General features: G+C 43.9%; 1 protein-coding gene across 4 annotated transcripts in view; it reads left to right on the forward strand.

The window, feature by feature from the left end:
* Window positions 1-10,620, forward strand: part of Rft1 (RFT1 homolog) — a 47,560-nt gene extending 36,940 nt beyond the window's left edge. For 2 of the 4 annotated variants that reach the window (XM_070018528.1, XM_070018529.1), the window contains 3 exons: window positions 259-364; window positions 7,449-7,698; window positions 7,978-10,620. In XM_070018528.1, coding sequence (XP_069874629.1) covers window positions 259-364; window positions 7,449-7,698; window positions 7,978-8,145 — 524 coding nt within the window. In that variant the 3' untranslated portion in view covers window positions 8,146-10,620. Of the gene's footprint in view, window positions 1-258; window positions 365-5,792; window positions 5,920-7,448; window positions 7,699-7,977 lie in introns of those variants that run through there. The other 2 variants (XM_070018531.1, XM_070018530.1) reach the window with 2 other exon arrangements.
* The last annotated feature ends 11,998 nt before the right edge of the window (window positions 10,621-22,618 follow it).

Below are 22,618 nucleotides of genomic sequence, written 5' to 3' on the forward strand. Positions count from 1 at the left end.
TTTTACTTGCTGGCCCTATAAGCTGTTAGTTCTTCAACAAGAAATCTGTACATTTATATCTGTATTTTTGTTTTTAGCTCATTGTTTTAATCAGTGCCAAGGAATGCCAGGAATCCTGCAGTGGGCATGCAGTTTGCCCCTTGCTACCAGCAGGTCCCATGATCCAGGTTCTTGTGTTCTTTGTGACTTGGCCGAACTGAGGATACATATGTGCCTTCTATTTGTACTTTAGACTCTGCATGGATTGTTTCTTTATAGGACCCATTTTGCTGCGGTGCTATTGTGTCTATGTTCTTCTGCTTGCCATCAATGGAGTGACCGAGTGTTTCACATTTGCTGCCATGAGCAAAGAGGAAGTTGACAGGTAGGTAATCTAGAAGGTACACTTGTAATCATGGCCTTTGTCCAAAATAAAGTAACTTTCCACTTTTCAGAGCATTCCTTTAGCTGTGGCTCTCAAAGGCCATATTACCTCCTTGGGACCACTAATGCCTTACCCCAATTCAGCTAGTACTTCCATGGAAGGCTGGGAGGAAGCAAATTTTATTTGCTTCACTATTAAAGGGAACAATATCAACCCTGATGTGTCCTGTTTGTCCATGTGTTAGATCAGCATAGAACAAGTTAGACTATCATTCTTCTGCCTCTTTCTTTTCCCAGTTTCCTAGGAATAGCCCTTAGCTCTAAGGGATTATCAAAGAGCTTGTTCAAAATGCAGATTCCTTGTCCTGAGAAACTGATTGTAAGTCTGAGATCTCAGTGATTCTGTGATACTTCTCAGAGAAAGACTCAAATGCACATATACATTTTGCCACAATTTTTTCTCATCTTTTGATCCCAGATCAGGACCCCTACCCTGGTAGCTTGACCAGTGTTTTTTAACGCTAGTTCTGATCAACATCCCCATGGAACTTGTTAGAAATGAAGATTCTTGTCCATTCTACTTCCACTATTCTATCCTATTATACTAGTAGAATCAACAGGTCCTTGAGCTGTGTGTGTTTTTCTTTTTTTTTTTTTTGTCAGTCGTGGGGCTTGAACTCTGGGCCTGGGCACTGTCTCTCAGCTCTTCAGCTCAAGGCTAGCACTCTATCATTTGAGCCACAGCACCACTTCCAATTTTCTGAGTGGTTTATTGGAGATAATAGTCTCATGGCCTTTCCTGCCGAGGCTGACTTTGAACAGTGGTCCTCAGATCTCAGCCTCCTGAGCAGCTAGGATTACAGGTGTGAGCCACCACACCCAGCTTCATGTGTGTTTTTAAAAAATTCCTTAACTGAGCTGGGAAGTTAGCTCAGTAGTAGAGTGCTTGCTTCGTATGCATGAGGCCCTGGGTTCAATTCCTCAGCACCACATAAGCAGAAAAAAGCTGGAAGTGGTGCTGTGGCTCAAGTGGTAGGGTACTAGCCTTGAGCTGAAGAGCTGAGAGACAGCGCCTGGGCCCAGAGTTCAGCCTCCAGGACCAACCAAAAAAAAAAAAAAAGAAGTTCCTTAACTGCTATGTTGCTCACACCTGTAATCCTACCTGAGATCTTAGGATCATAGTTTGGAGCCAGTTGGAGCAGGAAAGTCCATGAGATCTCCAATTAATCATCAAAAAGCTGACAGTGGAACTGTGGCTCAAGTGATAGGGTGCTAGTCTTGAGCAAAAAAAGCTTAAGGACAGCACCCAAGCCCTGAGTTCAAGCCTCTGGACCGGCACCCCCTCAGAAAAATCTCAAATATTCTAATGTGAATTCCTGGCTAAGTACCTTTGGCTCATACCCAGGATTATCTATATCTTATGTTCTAAATGCCAGCAGTAACCATACAGTATCATTACTACTGGATGAGGTTAAGGAAAAGAATAAAAATAATTGGGAAAAAAAAAAAGTCAGCTACAGTGGTGCATGCCTGTTATCCCAGCTACGGAAGAGGTGGAGGGCAGGAGGATGGAGAGGTCAAGGCTAGTCCAGACAAAGTTACCAAGACCTTATAATACAAAATATAAACAAAAACGTTAGAGATGAGGCTCAAGTGATAAAATACTTGTCTAGCCTGAGAGTGGCACTGTATTCATTCAAAACTCCATAATAAATAAATAAATAAATAAATAAATAAATAAATAAATAAATAAATAAATAAGATGATAATGAAGATAGAATTGAAGGTGAATATAGATGGTGGATGAGTGGCCCTCAAAATTCATCTTCCCCTTGAGCCTGGGTTCTTGGGGACTTTTGTAATGTGTCTCTAACTACTGGTTTTAGAGGCAGAGGGTCCTTCTCCTTTCTCAGAGCAGCCTAGCTTCCCATCTTGGGCTGTTTCATGTAGAAGCCACATAGTAGTTGAGAGCTAGGGTGTAACCAGTGTGCTTCTCGGACTAATGATATTCTCCTGGAAAGTTCTGATTCTCTACCACTACCCCAAGCCAAGCTAAAATTAGCATTTTAGAAAGCTTGAGCCAGGAAATCTATTTATTGCCAGATGAAGGTGATTCTGATTCTACTGCTGTAGAACAGCAGCTTTCACAGTCAACACTCACTTCAACACTGTAACCCATTATACAGAAATGAGAATTCACAAAGCAGAAACTATACCAGTTGTACACTGAAGATACTGAATTGATGTCCCATCCTATTAGTAGGCCAGTACTCATAGTTTTAAAAAATAGTGATCTACTGTTCGCAATAGCTAGGATATGGAAACAACCTAGATGCCCCACCACAGATGAATGGATCCAAAAATTGTGGTATCTATACACAATGGAATATCATGCAGCCATTAGAAATGACAAAATAATGGCATTTGCAGGGAAATGGATGGAGCTAGAAGGAATCATGTTGAGCGAGGTAAGCCAAGAACGAAGAGACAAACAGTACATGGTCTCCCTGATAAGTGGATGATGAATCCAAAATGTTAGGTGATATGACAAAACTAACAGGACTTAAGAAACAAAGAACTCCCACTCATCTGGTTGAACCACTACTAAATATCCCCATGCTGCTGATCACATATATGGTATATAACATATGAGCACCGTTATATATTACAGACTGTGATAGACAATTTGCTCCAGGAAAGTTAGAATGAACTTGTGACTTTAAATGAGCATCATTATTCCACAATACTGTGAATTTCCGGAAATTAAGTAATCACTTAATCACGATCAAAAAAAAAAAAAAAAAAAGAACCTTGGGGAAGGGAGGGAGGGAGGGGATGGTAGGGGGAAAACAATGGAGGGGGTAACAATGTTCAAGAGGAAGTGGAAGTGTACTCATTACCTCACTCATGTAACTGTAACCCTCTGTATAGTATCTTTACAATAAAAAAAAAGAAAAAAAAGAAAAAAAAATAGTGATCTAGACATACTTTAGATATATTTATAGCTATATAGGACTGCTTTGAAATGAGCATGATGTAAACTTTAGTATGCAGGATGCTGAGGCAAGAGAATTGGGAATTTTAGAAGGCCTGGCCTGCATCTTGACTTCCATACCAGCCTGCATTGGCCTTAATTCAAAAAAACAAACAAGTAAAAAAAATAAACTCCTTTGAGCCTATCCTTGTTTCCCATGGATGAAAAAGTCTGCTTAACTTAGAAAATACCATGTTTTTCTCGAGACATTGTAATAAACTGACATGTTGAATTGTAACCCCATTATGCAAGTACCTAAAGACAATAAAATTACATTAAAAGAAAAAAGAAAATATCCATACAACTCATGGGTAAAGATGAGAGGGAGGGACTGGGAGAGAGTGAGGGAACAGAAGACACTGTAAGAAAGGAAACGTATTCATTACCTGACTCATGTAATTGCAATCCCTTTGTACATCACTCTATAATAACAATAAAGTAAATTAATTTTTTAAAAATAGAAAATACCATGTTATCTCTTGAAAGCTGCTTCTGCCAGTAAATAGCTTAAAAAATAGGATTTATGCCTGGGGGCATGGCTTAGTGCCTGCCTAGAATGCTCAAGGCCCTGAATTCAACCTTTACAGTACTGAGAAAAAAACAATATACAAACATGCATACATTTTAAAGCATGTTGAGTGATGTGTGTGGAGAGTGTGTGTGTGTGTGTGTGTGTGTGTGTGTGTGTGTGTGTGTGTGTGTGTGTGTGTGTGTGTGTGTGTGTGTGTGTACTGTGTATAATTTAAATAACTTAAAGCATGACTTGTGATGGAGTAGAACAAGCTTGTACTAGGAGTCTACCATTGAGGAGTTATTTTGGCTTCCACATCCCCCTCCCCCAGCTTTGATACAGAATCTCTTTTTTTTTTTTTTTTTGCTGGTCATGGGGCCTGAACTCTGGGCCTGGGCGCTGTCCCTCAGCTCTTCAGCTCAAGGCTAGCACTCTACCACTGGAGCCACAGCGCCACTTCCGGCTTTTTCTGTTTATGTGGTGCTGAGGAATCGAACCCAGGGCCTCATTCTTGCAAGGCATGCACTCTACCGCTGAGCTACCTTCCCAGCCCCCAGAATCTCTTAATTAGTGGAAATTGGCCTGGAACTTACTATATAGCCCAGGCTGGCCTTGAACTTGCAGTCCTCCTGCATCAGCCTCCTTGTGCTGTAATTGCAAGTGTACACTACCATGACCAGCTAGGAGTCTTGTCACTTTGAAGGGAATTTTATTGTTGTAACTTCAGCAGTAGTGTAGAGCAGGGGTGAGTTAACAGTAAACCCATTTAAAAAAATCTGGCAACTGGAGCCGGGCACTGGTGGCTCATGCCTGTAATCCTAGCTACTCAGGAGGCTGAGATCTGAGGATTGCGGTTCAAAGCCAGCCCGGGCAGGAGAGACCGTGAGACTCCTATCTCCAATAAACCACCAGAAAACCGGAAGTGGCGCTGTAGCTCAAGTGGTAGAGTGCTCGCCTTGAGCTGAAGAGCTGAGGGACAGCGCCCAGGCCCAGAATTCAAGCCCCATGACCGACAAAAAAAAAAAAAAAAAAATCTGGCAACCGGGGCTGGGAAGGTGGTTCAGTGGTAGAGCACTTGCCTTGCATGCCTGATGCCCTAGGTTTGATTCCTCAGCACCACATAAGCAAAAAGAAAAAAGCTGGAAGTGGTGCTGTGGCTCAAGAGGTAGAGCACTAGCCTTGAGCTGAAGAGCTGAGGGATAGCGCCCAGGCCCAGAGTTCAGGCCCCACAACCGGACCCAAAAAAATAAAATTAAATAAAAATCTGGCAACCAAATCATGAAAATTATGAAATTATGTACAGTAGCTAATCTTTCCTTTTATATTGCATTGAGCCAAAAGAAACACATTTTTCTGGGAAGTGCTGGGATTCGAACTCAGAGTTGCTTGCTTGCTTGGCAGTCACTGCATCTCTTCAGCTACTCCCCCAGTCCCTTTTTTAATTTTTCTTTTCTTTCCTTTTTTCCCTTTTTTTTTATGCTGGTCCTGGGGCTTGAACTTGGGGCCTGGCAACTGTCCCTGAACTTTTTTGCTCAAAGCTAGCACTCTACCACGTGAGCCACAGCTCCACTTCCAGATTTTTGATGATTAATTAGAGATACGAATCTCACAGACTTTTCTGCTTGGACTGACTTCAAACTGCAATCCTCAGATCTCAGCTTCCTGAATAGCTAGTATTATAGACTTGAACCTCTGATACAAGGCTTGAAAAACCTTTCTTATGGAGGTATGTCCTCTTGTACTGGTGCTCATTAATAGAGATGTTCTATTGAAATGCAAATAAATTCCTCTGGAATTCTGGATAAAATCATACCTCCCCAGTTAGAATATAGAATAGAGGGTGGGCATTCTTACCATGCACTTTGATAAATTGTATTTCCACAGCACGTTGACCTTGGTCAGCCCAAGTGCATTCAGGAAACCCAGCTTTCTTATTATCCCTCATGTGCAGAACCTCGATGGTAGCTTCAGAGGCTACCCAACCCAGTGGACCCAGCATGGGACCTAAAAGGTTTGATTCCATAACCACTATATAGTTATACAATACTTTCTATGAGCTAAGCAGAAACCACATACTGGCAAGCTTAATTCCTGGCTATCCCACAGCCTCTTGGAGGACCATGGTAGTTACTTTATGTTGGCTGAGAATTGGTTCTTTCCTTTATAGAGAACCTGAGCTGAGTAAGTAATGCGCTGCTTAGGAATCAGAAGTGAAAGGAGTAGTATAACTATTCAGCTCCAGAATCCAAAGACCTCTAGAGGTGTAGAGAGCTGAAGAAGGATGGCTGAGAGTCTGGAAAGAACCAGAGGGGATCCAGACTGTTCATATTTCATTCTGAGGATGGTCACTTATTTTGAATGAGATTCACTAAGTTCCTGGGGTACTTATGTGAGGTGCTGAAGCTAAGGAGTCAAGAGTCAAGTTTAAATGTTGGCTTACTTCCTGGATAGGTTCCTCAGCCTCTCTGTGCTACTTTTCTTGTCCCAAACTCTGCAGCACAGGAGTCATGATATCCATTACTCTGAGTGACTCCAGCTCTCCACATAGTGCTGCTTACAGAGTGGGCTTCCAGTATATGACTGTTACCCAGGTTACATTCTTGTACCTCATGTCAGGAACTGGGACTAAGCAGGATTACAAAGTGTCACTAACTAATCAACTATTATCCTTAAAAGTGTAAAATATCTTAAGTGGTTAGTTTTCTTATTCCTCTCTTCAGGGATGAAGGGAACAGTGCCACATTAACTATGTAATATTCCATGTTATGAAAGCCTACATTTTCATAAAACCTAGCTCTTGGCTTCCAAGAGCAGAAGGATTATGAATTCAAGGCCAGCATGGGCTGCATAGCAAGACCTCTCTCAAAAATTTAAGAGCTGAGCCTGGCACTGGTAATAAGTTACCTGGGGGCTGAAATTAGAAGATCTGAGTTTGAGGCCAGCCTGGGCAGCAAAGTTTGCAAAAATCCTTCTCAGTCCATAGTAGGGCATAGTGGCATATGCCTGTCAAACCAAGCTACATAGGAGATTGAAATTGGGAAAATGTGCTAGATCAGCCTGGGCAGAAAAGTCAGAGAGCCTCTGTCTCCAAGGAGGGATGATCCTAGGAGTCTCATGGACTTTCTAGCCTGGTCTGGCTTTGAACTGTAATCCTCAAATTTCTGCTTCCTGAGTTGCTAGGATTATAGGTGTGAGCCACTGGCACTTGGCTTCATACCTCCACTTTTGACTTTTTGGTGGAGATAATCTCACAGATTTTCCTGCCTGGGCTGACTTTGAATGATGACCCATAGATCTCAGCATCCTGAATAGCTACGATTATGGTCGTGAGCTACTAGCACCTGGTGGTAAATAAGTAGTATGCATAAGGCCCAGGACTAGGAAAAAACAAACCAAAACAACAACAACAAAAAAAAACAACCTTAAATTGTGGGAACTCAAGTTCTTTCTCTGAGTTGAATTCATACTCACTTTTTTGCAACAGTCTTATCTTGGAGCAAAGTACCCACTGACCTTGTTTGCTTGTTTCCCTCTCTCCAGATATAATTTCACAATGCTGGCACTGTCCTCTTCATTCCTAGTGTTATCCTATCTCCTGACCCACTGGTGTGGCAGTGTGGGCTTCATTTTGGCCAACTGCTTTAATATGGGCATTCGGATCACACAGAGTCTTCGTTTCATCCATCGCTACTATCAGAAGAGTCCCCACAGGCCCTTGGCTGGCCTGCGTGTGTCACCCGCACTTCTTGGGGTATTTTCCCTCAGTGCTGTGATTACCAGTATTTCAGAGGTAAGATGAACTGCAGCTCAAATTCTTCTGTGGGCTACCCACTGTTCTTCCCTCTAGGTTTCCCTTTCCCACAATACCTGAACAATTGGATGAGTATTTGCCTCCTCCTACCCTTCCTCAGGCTTCTGAGGTAGCATCTCTTGATAGACATGGCAAAAGATTGTCACTGGTGGGAAGAGAGCAGACACATTTTATTTAGCTTGGAAGCTTCCCTGGCTTGTCCCAAAGAAAGGGGGTATAGACAGAGGAATTGGCAGTGACTGTGATTTCTTTCCCCAGGTGTTCCTCTGTTGTGAGCAAGGCTGGCCCGCCAGGCTGACACACATTGTTGTGGGGGCCTTCTGTTTAGGAGTGACTCTTGGGACAGCATTCCTCACAGAGACCAAGCTGATCCACTTTCTCAGGACTCAGTTGGGTGTGTCCAGAGTCACTGACAAAATGACATGACTTCAGAGATGCCTTGACACCTGTGGTACTTGGACCCACTGTGGGGAGGGTCTTAAGTGGAACATATTGCTGTGCAAAAGCCCTGCTTTGGGGTCTACAGAATGAAAGCCACCCAAGAAGTGAGAAGCCGGCATGAAACACTGTCCTTTGACACCTTCCACCCAAAGGAGGACTGTGCTTTCTAAGATGAAGACCAAAAAGCCCTTTTAAATCAGTTTTTTTTCATCATTTTATTCTAATCAGCATTTTTCGTTTTTATTTATGTATCAATTCCTGTGGATGTGATTGATCTTTGCAGGTACATGCTTTTTATAACCTATATCTTAGATATTAATAGTTAATGGTGATTTGGCCAAAAAGAGAGATGAGTTATTTACCCTTCACAAGAATGCTTCATTTCTTCTGTTTAAGAAGTTAGGAGATGGACTGGGAAGGTGGCTCAGTGGTAGAGCGCTTGCCTTGCATGCGTGAGGCCCTGGGTTTGATTCCTCAGCACCACATAAGCAAAAAGAAAAAAGCCGGAAGTGGCACTGTGGCTCAAGTGATAGAACGCTAGCCTTTAGCTGAAGAGCTGAGGGACAGCGCCCAGGCCGAGTTCAGGCCCCACAACCGGACCCAAAAAAAAAGAAGTTAGGAGATCTGATGTCACAGTCCAAGCAAGAACAAAATATAGCCTTTGAGTTGTGGCTTTCCCTGGGTCACTGCTATGGTCTGAGAGAAAGAAGAAAAAAAGAAAGAGGAAGAAAAAAAATGTTTCTCTGCAAGAAATCCAAGAAATGATGTTTTTTCCAAAGGCCAGTTCATGCCTTCCTCAGCATGGGGCCTCTGATTGGTTGATTTGAGAGTGAATAAGAGCTAGCTGATGGGGTTTTGATAGTAACTAATCCAGTGTGAGCTACTTTGTCTCCCAGAGAGGAAGGCTGCTTCGTAGCTTTCTGCAATTTCACACATGGAAATTATACAAATGATGACTGAAATTACATGTATATCCCTTTTTATCTTCAGAATAAAATAGAATAAATTGTATACAGCAAGTATCAGTGAGTCAAACATTTTAACTGGTCCATCTATTTTAGCAGGAGGCAGTAGAACTGAATTCCAGCCTTGGAGCAAAAGTGGCAGGCCTGGGCATTGGGTTACCCTGAGCCAAGGCTCCCTATACCTGCACCTGCAGGCAATATCAAACATTATTTTGGATTGTAAAGTTTTTCTATTTTCAATAATGTGGAGTTCCCTTTTGGATATGTCTACCCTTTGGAGTTACATGCACAACCTATATCAATAGTTAAGAAACTTCTGACCTACAGCCCCCACATCTTCCATATTTATCCCCAGAGAAACAGCCAATTGAGGCAACTAGTATCATGTATAAAATGAATACACTTAAGCCAAGCACTGGTGACTAACACCCATAATCCTAGCTTCTCAGGAGGTTGAGACCTAAAGGATCTTGGTTCAAAGTCAGCCTAGACAGAAAAGCCCACAAGAGTCTATTGCCAACCAGCAAAATATCAGGTTGGAGGTGTGGCTTAAGTGGTAGAGCACCAGCTATGGGCAAAAAAAGTACGAGGCCCTGAGTTCAGGTCCTGGAACCAGCACAAACACATAAAACAAAAACCCATGCATTTAAATCCATATGCACCTGGCACTGGTGACTCATGCCTGTAATTCTAATTACTCAGGAGGCAGAGATCTGAAGATCATATTTTGAAGCCAGCCTGGGCAGGAAATCCCTGAAACTTCTCTATTAACCACCAAGAAAGCCAGAAGTGGAGCTGTGGCTCAAGTGGCAGAGTGCTAGTCTTGAAATAGTCCAGGAATAGGGCCTAGGCCCTGAGTTCAAGCCCCAGGACTGGCACAAAAATAAAAAATTTAAAAACCCCACATGCCTGGAGCTAGTACCAAGAGCTATACCAAGACTGAAGTCAGTCACCTTGATATGCTATTGTTGTTTTATTATACTAGGTAGAGGTTGAACATAGGACTTTGTACATTTCACAAAGTACATGTTTACAAGCACTGGAGGATCAAAGTTCAGAACCATCATGGGCAGAAAAATCTGTGACTCCATCTCTAGTTAACAGGCAAAATGCCAGACTGGAGTTATGGGTCAAGTGATAAAGCAACAGCCATGGTCAAGAAAGCTGAGCAAAAGTACAAGGCCCTGAGGTCAATCCTTGCCACATTATTAGCACAAAAGAGGAAAGGAGGGCAGGGGAGAAGAAAGGAAAGCAGAGGGGAAGAGAAGGGAGAAAAAGTGATGGGGGAGAGGGGAGAAGGGAGAGGAGTGAAAAGAGAAGAGGACAGGAGAGAAGAGAGAAAAAGAGAGGAAAGAAGAGAGGTGAGAACCCACTCCACACCTTCAGAATCTGGGGCCAGAGCTCAGTTTTTTGGCAAGCCACATGTGTGATGCCACCAAGCTCATCCCAGCCCATCATCCTCCTCAGTGGCAGAACCAGCACCACTCATGCCTAATCCTATGGTCTATGTTCTTTGTTCCAGGAATAAAAAGCTTTGTGATTGGCAAGGTCTTTGGTACGAAGACTGAGAGCGAGGCTCTGCAGTAGACACAGCTTGTTTTCTCATATCTCTCTGTGCTGTCCACTGGGTGCTAGTGTTAGGGCCTGCTCCCAGCTCGCTGGGACTGCCCATGACTCTCCTTCCTATATCCTGCTTCCCTGTTTCCAGAAAAAATGTTGTGGCAACATGTTTTCTCTTGTTAACACAGTCCTACTTCCTGGGCTACCAGCACTTGGTCCCAGGCTCTTCACAGTTCACTGCTGTCCCCCCCACCCCCCACACACACACCTGTCTGGCCTCCCTGAAGTCAAGTGGACCTGACCATAGTCTCTAGTACTTTACTTTGCTACCCTCTTTTGCTCCCAAACACACGTTGCCTTAGGGCTACTGCACACATGACTAGATTTTGAGGGGATTCCCACTTTGGGCTTTAGTACACTTGGTAGCACTGAGGCTACTTCCCTGTGGAAACAGGTTTCTAAGGTGTATCCTTTTACCAAAAGGAGAAGGCTTTGGTTGTTTGAATAACAGTATTGCTGGCTTTTTGTGCTCTGGCTACATATAACTATTAACCACTTAGACGTGGCCTTAGGCCTGCAGGATGCTTCTATGCTACTTAATATTCATTCCATAGTGATTCCTGGCTCTGAAGGTGCTGTCTGCGCTGCTTCCTAGCCTACTGAAAATGTGGCTTGCCCTTCCTTCTCTCCCTCCCTTTCTCCTTCCCTCCCTCCCTCCCTTCCTTCCTTTCTTCCTTCCTTCTTTCTTTCCTTCCTTCCTCCCTTCCTTTTCTTCCCTCCCTCCATCTATTTGTCTATACTTCTCTCCCTCCCCCCCATCTCTGTCTGGGGAGTGGGCATACTGAGGCTTGAACTTAGGTCTGGGTACTGTCCCTAAGATAGGTTTGTATTTTGCTCAAGGCTAGCACTCTGGCACTTGAGCCAAAGCTCCACTTTTTAGCTTTTTGCTAGTTAAGAGATAAGAGTCTTATAGACTTTTCCTGCTCAGGCTAGCTTTGAACTGTAGTTCTCAAATCTCAGCTACCTGAGCAGCTAGGATTATAGTTGTGAGCCACTGGCACTCAGCTGTTCTTTATCTTTTCTTTTCCTATCTTTCCTTCTTTCCTTCTTTCTTCATTTCTTCCTTTTTTTTCTTTCTTTTTATTTATTCTTTTTTTTTTTTTTGCCAGTCCTGGGGCTTGAACTCCTGGGGTTGAACACTTTCCCTAACTTCTTTTTTTTTGGGGGGGGGGTCCAGTCGTGGGGCCTGAACTCTGAGCCTAGGCGCTGTCCCTCAGCTCTTCAGCTCAAGGCTAGTGCTCTACCACTTGAGCCACAGCGCCACTTCCGGCTTTTTTCTTATGTGGTGCTGAGGAATCGAACCCAGGGCCTCGAGCATGCAAGGCAAGTGCTCTACCACTGAGCCACCTTCCCAGCCCCTTTCCCTAGCTTCTTTTGCTCAAGGCTAGCACTCTACCACTTGAACCACAGTGCCACTTTCAGCTTTTTCTGTTTATGTGGTACTGAGGAATTGAACCCAAGACTCATGCTGCATGCTAGGCAAGCACTCTACCACATTCCCAGCCCTTTTCTTTATCTTTAATTAAGTATTCCTGTTGCAGGTTTCATGTCAGTCCTCTGGTTTGGAAAGGAATAATTTTTTGTGTTTTTTTGGTCGGTCATGGGGCTTGATCTGGGCCTGGGTACTATCCCTGAGCTCATCATCTCAAGGCAAGTGCTCTACCACTTGAACCACAGCACCACTTCCAGTTTTCTGGTGGTTAATTGAACTTTCTTGCCTAGAATGTATGAATCCCTAGATTTGATCTCCAGCTCTGATTCATTTATACAAAGACAAACAATAACCTATCAGGCATTTTTCCCTTGATGTTGAGGAAGAGACAGGAGCTGGAAGCATCCAGAACCTGAAAACAAGCCCAGGTGAGAAAATGGTGCTCTGTGTGTTCCGTGTAACCTCTGGGCTATATGGGATTCTATTTCAGCAAGAAAATCAAGGACAGCTTGATCCATGACCAAGTCTTCAAAGAGCTAAGTGGGAAATGGACTGTGCCTGGAGTGGGAACTAGAGAAAGAATAAGAGCAAGAGAAACCTTTCACATCCTTACAGACCCCTGCTCTTTGAGGAAGCCAGGTAGTGGTAGAGGCACTGGTGTCTAGGTAAAGAGATTAAGCCATGAAGAGAGTGCCAGGAGTTCAGTCTTGAGAACCTTTGTACCAGTCACAGCAGTCCCAAAGTAGCTTAGGATGCCAATTCCATGAGGTTCTCAGTTGCCCTAGGAGAGAATTCTAGAAGCCTAGAGGGCTATAAGTACCTGTCAGGAAGGAGCAGATTTGAAAAGAAGATGGAGCTGATGCACAGGTATCAGGGAAACTGTAGAAACTTCTCCAAGAGAATGAGACAGTCCTGGGAAGAGCAATGGAACTCAAACACTACTCTAACGTACAGCTTTCCTTTGGTCAATAGTCCATGACTATGCAGGAATGGACTGAGACTCATGTATTTAATTTGGAAATAAGATTTCTGAACCACCACACATGCCCGTGACAAATTGATTGTTTTACTGTTATCTACCATACCCCAGTAATTAGCCCTTAATGTTTTAAATATTTCATGTGCTAACTACTTTCAAAGATAGCAATAAGAGTACTTCATTTGAAGAATTAGGAGAGAGAAGACTCATTGCATTGTCAGTCAGTCCCTAAGGCTCAATAGGGCCTTATCAGTGCCCTATTGAGTCATCATTCATTTTAAATCAGAACTGCCTGGGTCTATCAGTGCAAAGTAGGGAAAACAGATTCTTAATATAGTTGAGCTTCCTTTAGGGACCTAATGAAGAAGTCTTATAGATACTTCTGTATTGTCCTAAAGATGAATGAGGAGGAGTTATTAGTTATCCCTGCTTCAAATGTAGTTGTTCTTTCTTTTCTTTTCTTTTGTTGATTGTTGGGCTTGAATTTAGGGCCTGGGCTCTGTCCCTGAGCTCTTTTGCTTAAGGCTAGTACCCTACCACTCTGAGCCACAACTCCACTTCTAGTTTTTGAGTGGTTAATTGAAGATAAGAGTCACACAGGGACTTTTCTGCCGTGGCTGGCTTTGAACCTCGATCCTCAAATCTTAGCCTCCTGAGTAGCTAGGGTTACAGGTGTGAGCTGCTGGTGCCTGGCTTGTAGTTGTTCTTTGTCTGCTACTTCTCCACCTTTCTTGGGAAGTGTTTGGTGAAATGTAGGAAGTTGATCCTTTCCTTTGAGTAATAGTCATCAGCAGCAGCAGACTAGTGTGCCTAGAATTATCCCTATTTCTGCTGGTTCCTGCATACTTACTTTTGGAGACCATATCTCTCAGCTTGTGAAAACTGTCTGTACCCTGGCACACACTGAACTATTGTTGGCTATTTGATGTAGTTCTTACTCTCTTCACATATTTAAAAATCATTTTTGAAGCATAGTTTGAATTTTGGAACTGATAAATTTTGTGATAGTTGCTGTTCCATTGCTGTTTTGTTCTGTTGCTGAGCTATCTGAGGGAAGTATTTCTTTTGGCCATGGATGCTCAGTTCTGTTGCTTTAGGCTTGTTACAAGGCAGAATACCATGGTGAGGAATATGTGGTAGAATGGAGCTGGTCACTATGGTGCCACAAGACTTTTGAGGATGCTCCATATCCAAATTACAAACTCTTCTGAGGTTCCTAAGGAGTTAAAGGACTCTAGATCTTGTACCTGTAAGGGTGAGTAAACAAGAACCCTGGTGCTTAGGAGGGACAAGGGGACAAAAGATACTAAGAGGAGCCAAGTGGATTTTTTATTTTATTTTTAATTTTTTAATTTTTTATTTTATTTCATTTATTTGTTGATTTCTTTGCCAGTATTGGGGCTTGAACTCAGGGCTTGGGCACTGTCTCTGAGCTTCTTTTGGTCAAGGCTAGCCGTCTAGCACTTGAGTCACAGTGCCACTTCTGGCTTTTTCTGTTTATGTGATACTGAGGAATTGAACCCAGGGTTTCATGCATGCCAGGCAAGCACTCTACCACTAAGCCACATTCCCAGCCCTTTAATTATTATTATTATTATTATTATTATTATTATTATTATTATTATAAAGGTGATATAAAGAGGAGCTACAGTTACATAGGTCTCTCTCTCTCTCTCTCTCTCTCTCTCTCTCTCTCTCTCACACACACACACACACACACAAGTCATAGGGCTTCAACTCAGGGTCTGGCCACTGTTCCTGGCCTGACAATGCCTTTGACAGAGGCCATCTGGGTTCACTGTGCTCAAGAGAAAAGAGATGTGAAAATTTAACTATTTCTGGACATTTCCTCCTGCCAGTCTCTTAACATTGAATCTCATCTACACCACTTCATCACTAGTCTGGATTTCTAAACAGGCTCAGATGCTGTCAGCGCAGTCAGTGAGCAGTGACTAATTAAAACACGACTGCATTAGTCATGTTGGAGGTGACAACCGAGAGCATGTTTCTGGTCATGTCTGGGAGATCCTGACACTTTCCAATTATGTGGAACTAATGGCATGAGGCTTCCATGCAGGAGAAGGGAAACTTGGAAGGAAAGCATGGCTCACTGTGGACAGCATTAGTTTGTTCCAGGCTCACCTATGCTTCATCCCTTGATGATGCTTATTGACAATCATGAACCATGAGTGGCGTTGTTTGCCTGTAGTCCTGGAGGCAGAGGCAAGATTATGAGTTCAGGGACAGCTTGGGTTTACATAGTAAGACCCTGTCTTGGAGAAAAACGGCAAGCACATCATGAGCAGTGACACTGAGGTGAACAGCATTAGGGATATAGGGAACTCCTTTGAAAGCCTTTCTATTCCAAGAATCGTGAGCCAACTCCCAGAAGGGAAGCTGATGATGTAGGAGCCTCAGGTGAAAACTACAGACACCCCAGCCTTAGCAAGTGCTGGTTTGGCCTGACCCAGGTTATTTATGGAGAACCACAAAAGACCCGAACAAATACAACATTGTAGCAAGAAAAAAAAAAAGTTTTCCTCCACATCATCCCAACCAAACTAAAGTTGCTAACGTAGTTTTCCTTGTTTTTCTAGGGCTTTAACATAATTTTATGAACAGATTAGCATAGTACTTTTGTTTTTTCGCCAGTCCTGGGACTTGAATTCTGTGCTTGGGCACTGTCCCTGCACTTCATGTGCTCAAGGCTAGCATTCTCACAGAGTTTCCTGCCCCAGCTGGCTTCAAACCATGATCCTCAGATCTTAGCCTCCTGTAGCTAGGATTACAGCCCTGAGCCACTGGCTTCCTGCACATAGTACATTTTTATGTTTCTAAATTAGATAATGAAGATTGTTCTTTATCCCACATAGCTTCTGAGGTCCCTAAGTGACATCTTTCTAATGATAAGAGAATGTTCTTGCAAGTATGCAGATGTCACACCATGGAGGGGAGGGAAATAGAAAGGGCCAGACTGCTTACATTTATTTCTTTTTCTTTCTTTCTTGTCTTTTTTTTTTTTTGAGTGGGGAGGGGCTCCTAGAGCTTGAACTCTAGGCCTTGGCATTGTTCCTGAGCTCCTTTTGCTCAAGACTAGAGCTCTACCACTTCAGCCATAGTGCCACTCCCAGCTTTTTCTGTGATTAATTGGAGGTTAAAGTCTCAAGGACTTTTCTGCCTGGACTGGCTTTGGACCTTGATCCTCAGATCTCTACCTCCTAAGTAGCTAGGATTACAGGCATGAGCCACCAGTGCCTGGCTCCATTTGTTTCTTTTGTAATAGAGAAATCATGTAGTGTTCTGGCTGTAAATAGCACCCTTACTCATGATGCCTAAGTATACTAGCAAGTCTTATTTTTGCTTTCACCTGGATCTCCCTGCAGCAAACCTGTGAACACAGGGACAGAGATGGGCTCTAGGTGGAAGGCCCTAGAAGTGTCCTGCCTTCTAGTTCCTTTCATTTTATGGGAGGAGTTGGTAAGTGGATGTTGTGTTCCAGTGACAGTTCTGTTTTGTTACATGCCATTGTTTATGCCTTACCTGGCTGTCCTTCTCTATAACTTGGTGACCTTGAACAGGTCTCCCTCATTTCACTAGCTATAGAGTATGTGCCAAGTGTGTATGAAGACATTCAGTTGTGTTAGATGTGAAATTTCTACAACAGACCCTGTTATCTACATGTTACAGGTGAGGAAACCCAGATATGAAGAAGTGGCCATGCAGTTAGGAAGAAAATAGCAGAACTGCAGTCCACCCTGACCCTACTGTGATCCCAGGTCTGCTGTCCCCTGTTCCTCAAAGGCTTACTATGGCTGAGCTATCAAAGACAGAAGAGAGGAAACTACAAATATTCAGCAGCTTTTCACTGTTACATAAAAGCTTAACTGTTAAACCTTTTGAAAACTACACATGCCAGCTATCAGTGGCTCACACATATAATCCTAGCTGCTCAGGAGGCTGAGAACCGATGATTGCAATTGAATGCCAGCCTTGAGCAAATAAAGCTAAGGGACAGTGCTCAGGCCTTGAGTTTAAGCCTCAATAATGACACAAAAAAAACAAAGCACATTATTTTACATGGATTAACAGTTTCCTTCAGCCCTGTCATCACAGTAGATACCTAGCCCAGGGCACATTTTGTTGATGAACACATGTTCCAATCACCTGTCTGATGTCTGAACTGGCTCTTAGGTACTCTCTACATCTCCAGAAGGAACCACTGTACTGCCTCTGGTCCTCATAACCCTGCCAAGCTGGAGAATTTTGGTCAGACCCAGTGGCTCTGTGCTCTTACCTCCCACCTTCTTTCCCTACCATGGTCCCCTTCCTTCTGAAAGCCCTGGGATTTTTCTCCCTTGAGAACTAGGAGATGGAAGCATCCTCGAAAGACACTTTGAGGCACGCCTCAGATATGGCCCACTCTATCGCAACACTGACTCTTCAAGCTAGACCCTGGATTCCCCAAGCTTCAGTTTACTCACCTAAAATGGGCCTAACAGTGTGTGGCAAGGACTAAATGAGAGAATGTAGGGAAAACACTGTGTAGGGGTGCCTACCTCTAGCTTAGTGGAGTTCAGTGAATGAAATTCTAAATCTATCCAATATAGTTGTAGAGGGACGATGGTCCCTGGCAATGTTAATGTCATCCCTATTGCCCCTCTGCCCCACCTCCCAAATCCGCAGAAGCAACATGTATTCAGGTTGAAATCTTTTTCTTTGGAAACATTTATTTCCTTTTCTTTGAAAGCAAAGCTGCAGGTGAAGAGGAAATGACACCAAGATCTCAAAGAACACAGCCTGCTTCTGTGTTTTATCTCCCTATGGATCTAGCTGGTCACAGCTGATCAGTCCTTATCTTACCCAAAAGTAGTACTGGATGGAAAGGAGCCTGCCCAGGTCATACTGAGTAAGTGCCAGCTGCTCAGAGCCTAGAACTTGAGATTAAGTACCTAGGCAATGGTCAGTATTAAATGTGGCCTCATAGCCTGTCACTAGGCCACTGCAGAACTAGGAAACCCTGCTGAGTAACAAGTCAGTAACTAAGACTCAGGTTCACAGCTGTCTCAGCCACACATGGGTGGTGCACCAGGCTCAGCTGCTGAGGCTGAATGGCTTCCACAAATAATTGCTTCCCCAGAAACAATTCCTCTGGGTGTCAAGAAAGTCATTGATGCCCCCAGCTCTCCCCTCAGAGGGTATGATTATCCAGTCTGGCTAGCTGGGGAACTAGGGAACAAAACCCATCTTGTAAACAGAGGAAATGGAACAGATAAGGCAGGGTCTGTGCACTTTCACTCCTTCCTCAGGAGTGAGGTGGCCTCTGCAGACAAGTGGCATTGGAAAGAGCCCTCTCATAGGTCTGGCTTCTCTATCCAAAGGCATGGGTGCATCCCTTTAGGCTTAAACCTCCTTTTGGGTTTATGTATGGGTGCTTGTGGGGAGGGGGGTTCTGAGCCATCTGGCCTTGGGTGGAGTCCAAGGACTTGACAGGGTCACCCTAAGCTTGGGTCTGCTGTAGGCTTTGGCACAGACAGATCTGAATGTGGATCAGGATCCCAGATCTGCTGTTTCTTTACTCCATAACCCAAACTTGGACAGTTGTAACTTCTCAAGCTTCAGTGTACTATCTGAATCCTATCTGCTTTTATTTATTTTTAATGTTTCTTTCAATCAAAGTAATAACACATAAATCTTGAAAGTCAAACAATACTGTAAGGCTGCTCTCCAGAAACAGCAAGTCTACTCATTCCACCAAGATCCTCAGTGTTTATTTTATTTATGGAAGGACTGGGGCTTGAACTCAAGGCCTAACCCTTTTGCCGGGCATTTTTGCACAAGAATGATGCTCTACTGCTTAAGCCACATCTCTACTTCTGGGCTCTTTGATGGTTACTTTGAGATTAAAGTTTCATAGATTTGTCTGCTGGCTCCAAACAACAATTGTCAGATCTCAGCGTCCTGAGTAGCATGGATTATAGACATGAGTCACTGGTGCCCAGCTAAACCCCTCAATTCTTAATCTACTGTTTCCAGTTCTCTTGATTGTGTCTACTATTTTCCCCATATTTCTCAATAATTATGTTGCCATTTTAACACTGCCTTCTATTATGAAAAATTGGCTCTGTAGTCACCTCATATACACCCTCTCCATCCTTCTTGTATCAGTGTCACATTGTTAGATGTTTGAAACTACTATATGTAAACAGTGTTTTTTGCTAAGCCAAAAGTAATATTGTCTCCTTTCTGAGAGAATTCTTTACATTTCCTTAAGTTAATAATGGTCTCAGTTTTTCATTTACCTTTTTATTTTTTATTTTTTTGTCTTTTATGCTCTTCTTTACAAAGTCCTGAACCTGACAAAACACCATAATCTCTTCTCAAAATGTCTAAGCCCATCCATTATTATGTATTTTGTGTTTGGGGGGGACTTTGCTCCAGGAACCCCTTACTTTCTTGCTCTACTCCTCTGGCCCCAACAGTGAAGGTACTGAGCTTTAGAGACATTGAAGGTTGGAGGTGCAGGCCAGGCCAAAAGATGTAGTTAGTCAGCCTCTGACCCAAGGATGCTACAACTCAATAGGGCAACAGACATTTAAATAGTACTGAACTGCTGGTCCTGACTGCAGAAAGCAGAGGCAGGTCTCTATTATTTTAAGAGAACCTTCCTATTGAGTGTCCCACAGCTCATTCTCAGCCACTATCCCAGGTAGATCTGAGAATGAGCTGGTCCTAACTTTGGCCTAACAACTAGATCCATGCTTTTTAAAGACCACTCCTGGCTGCTTTAAGCTATATCCAACTGTCAAAATAAAGCATACCTCTCAGGGTCACCAGCACTGGCACATCCTTGACAGGGCTGCTGTTTGTCACTGTCCCCCATCTCCTCCATCCAGGGGGATGAGCTACGGGCCTGCTCCCACTGAGCCCCACATTGTAGGTCAGAGGAGACTAAGGACAGCAGTGAGGAACACATGAAAATTAAGATGATGCCAGGGAACCTAGGTCTAAGGGTCGAATACTTCAAGTCCACACATAGGCAACTTACCAGCCTTGGTGACCCAAACTTTTAAAGGTAACATGCATTCCCAAATTGAACAGAGAGATCCTCCTGAGTTGAGAGTCAAAATAATTCTACCTATGCTTCACATGTCCAAGTGGCTGGTGCATTCAAAGGCCTCTGATGACCTGTTTAGCTTTTAGGACCCACTTACACAGCAGCTGTGCATGAGGTTGCCATGCATATCTTCCTACAAGCCATACCACCAAGAACTGTCCCAGGAAATAGGGTGAGGGTACAGAGCACATCTCTTCTGCCACAGCCAGCAAGAGACACAGCAAAAGTGTCAGAAACACTTGGGAGATGGAAGATGCATAAATCTCATAAGGCCACATGCTTTCTACACAGATAACCCACCAGAATTTAATCTGCAACTCAGATTCAATTGGCCAAGGAAGAAGAAAATGTGTGGTTGCCATAGCAACACAAAATTGCCCAAGATCTGGTTGGTCTCTAGGGAAGGGAAGCAAGCTGAGCCTCAATCTCCCTGGTAGAGATGTTAGAATAAGAGATCAGGCTGGACATAACCTGCGCTGAATTGGGTGCATTCTTTCCACCACTCCAGCTCAGGTTGAGGGTGAGTCATACAGTGCAATGCAAAACAGCCTGACTGGCTCAGGTCCCTTACTCAAGCCATGGGACCAGATTGCTCAAGCATGGCAAATTATAGAGACAGTCCCTGCTGAGGACCAGTTCTTCCTTTTGAGGGCTAACCCCTCTCCAGAGCAGCGCAGACTTAGAGTATGTTTTTCTTCCTGCCTGCTAATCTTAGTGTTCATAGTAGAGCTTCTGCTTGTGGCCTGGACAGGAATGTGAACATAGCCTCGAACACTCCTTGAGTCCAGTTTGAAGGATCAAGGGACCTAAACCCTCACCCAGAGTGCCAAATGATGTGTCAGGGCTAGAGATGTGGCTCAAGCAGTAGAGTGTTTGTCTAACACCCCAAGGCTCATAGTTCAAATCCCACTTCCACAAAAACAGCCTGGCACCAATGGTTCATTCCTATAATCTTAGCTACTCAGGATGCTGAGATCTGGAGGATCATGGTTCAAAGCCAGCCCAGGCCAAAAGTCCACAAGATACTATTCAATTAACCAGAAAAATTCCAGACTGAAAGAATAGCTCATGTGGTAGAGTACCAGTTGTGAGTGAGAAAGCCAAGTAATGGCAAGCTCTTGAGTTCAAACCCTAGTACTAGTGCACACATGTACACACACACACACACACACACACACACACACACACACACACACACACACACACACACACACACACACAAGCTGATACAGGCATAGGTGGCAATATATGGTGGAACAGAATTACCAGAATTACCAGAATGGGGAAGGAGTTAAGCATCAGGAAATTTTTCTGCCCCCAAGCCCACCTTATTGTTTTACCCCAAGAACTGATGCTCTGGGGCCCCCAGCCCTACCCACCCCCAAGCCTCTGAGGCCAACCCAACCAGCCAAGACTTGGATGTCTAGTTATGCTCCATAGGGCCTGATAATAGGTAGAGCTCTACAGACATCTAAAACATGAATGATGAGTGGTTGACTAGGGTTCTAATGTCTGGGAACAGAAGAAATGAAAAGGTCAGGTTTTTAGGGAGGAAAATGCAGTAGGCCTAGGTTTGAGGGATCTTAAGTGTGACAGGTGGTGTTTGTGAGGTTCTGGCCTATCAGAACTAGGACAACTCCCATCTTCCTTGGGGAAGCACTTGGCCCCTTAGCAAATGTGACCCTATCACCTGATCCTCCAGAGAGACAAGAGACCCCAGGGCCCATCTCCCAGAGCTCAGCTCATCTGGCCCACCATGGGGCTACCACCCTGGGACTCACAGCCCTTACTGTTTTGCTACCTAATCTGTGGGCTCTCTCCCATGTGTCCAATTAGTGCTAATTGAAAGTAAACTGTGTACATGGGAGAGGGGCGGGCCTGGAGCGCTGATGTTCTTGTCAGATCTTTGAGGCATCTAGCTTCCTGGGACAGGTTCTTCCCCATCAGGTATGGAGTCTCCCATAGGGCTGGTGAGCTGAGATCCATGTACAGGCAGACCTTTGCTCTCCAAAAGGCATAGGTTGCACTGGCGACCTCCTACCCTGAGCAGAGCATCTCAGTCACCCTGAAATTCTCACCTGACAAAAAGCCATGGCTCTTCACCAGTCTCTAGGACCAAAGGCAGAGGATGCTCAGGGCCTAGTGAGAGAGAGAGAGAAAGTGCCTGGAGTCTCTGAACCCTTCACTGACCTTCAGTCCCAGCACTTCCACAGAGCCTTCAGAATAGAGATGGGGTATGCAGAGGCAAAGCACCTTTTGTGTCAAGCCCAGGCCAAGGTTCTGGATCCTGTAATACCCTCCTCTCCTACAGGCTATGGTCATAATTTGATGACAGAGGCTGTGATGAT

This window comes from Dipodomys merriami, unplaced genomic scaffold (assembly GCF_024711535.1).
Source record: "Dipodomys merriami isolate MVZ:Mamm:240054 unplaced genomic scaffold, mDipMer1.0.p SCAF_13, whole genome shotgun sequence".
In the NCBI taxonomy this organism is placed as follows: Eukaryota; Metazoa; Chordata; class Mammalia; order Rodentia; family Heteromyidae; genus Dipodomys; species Dipodomys merriami.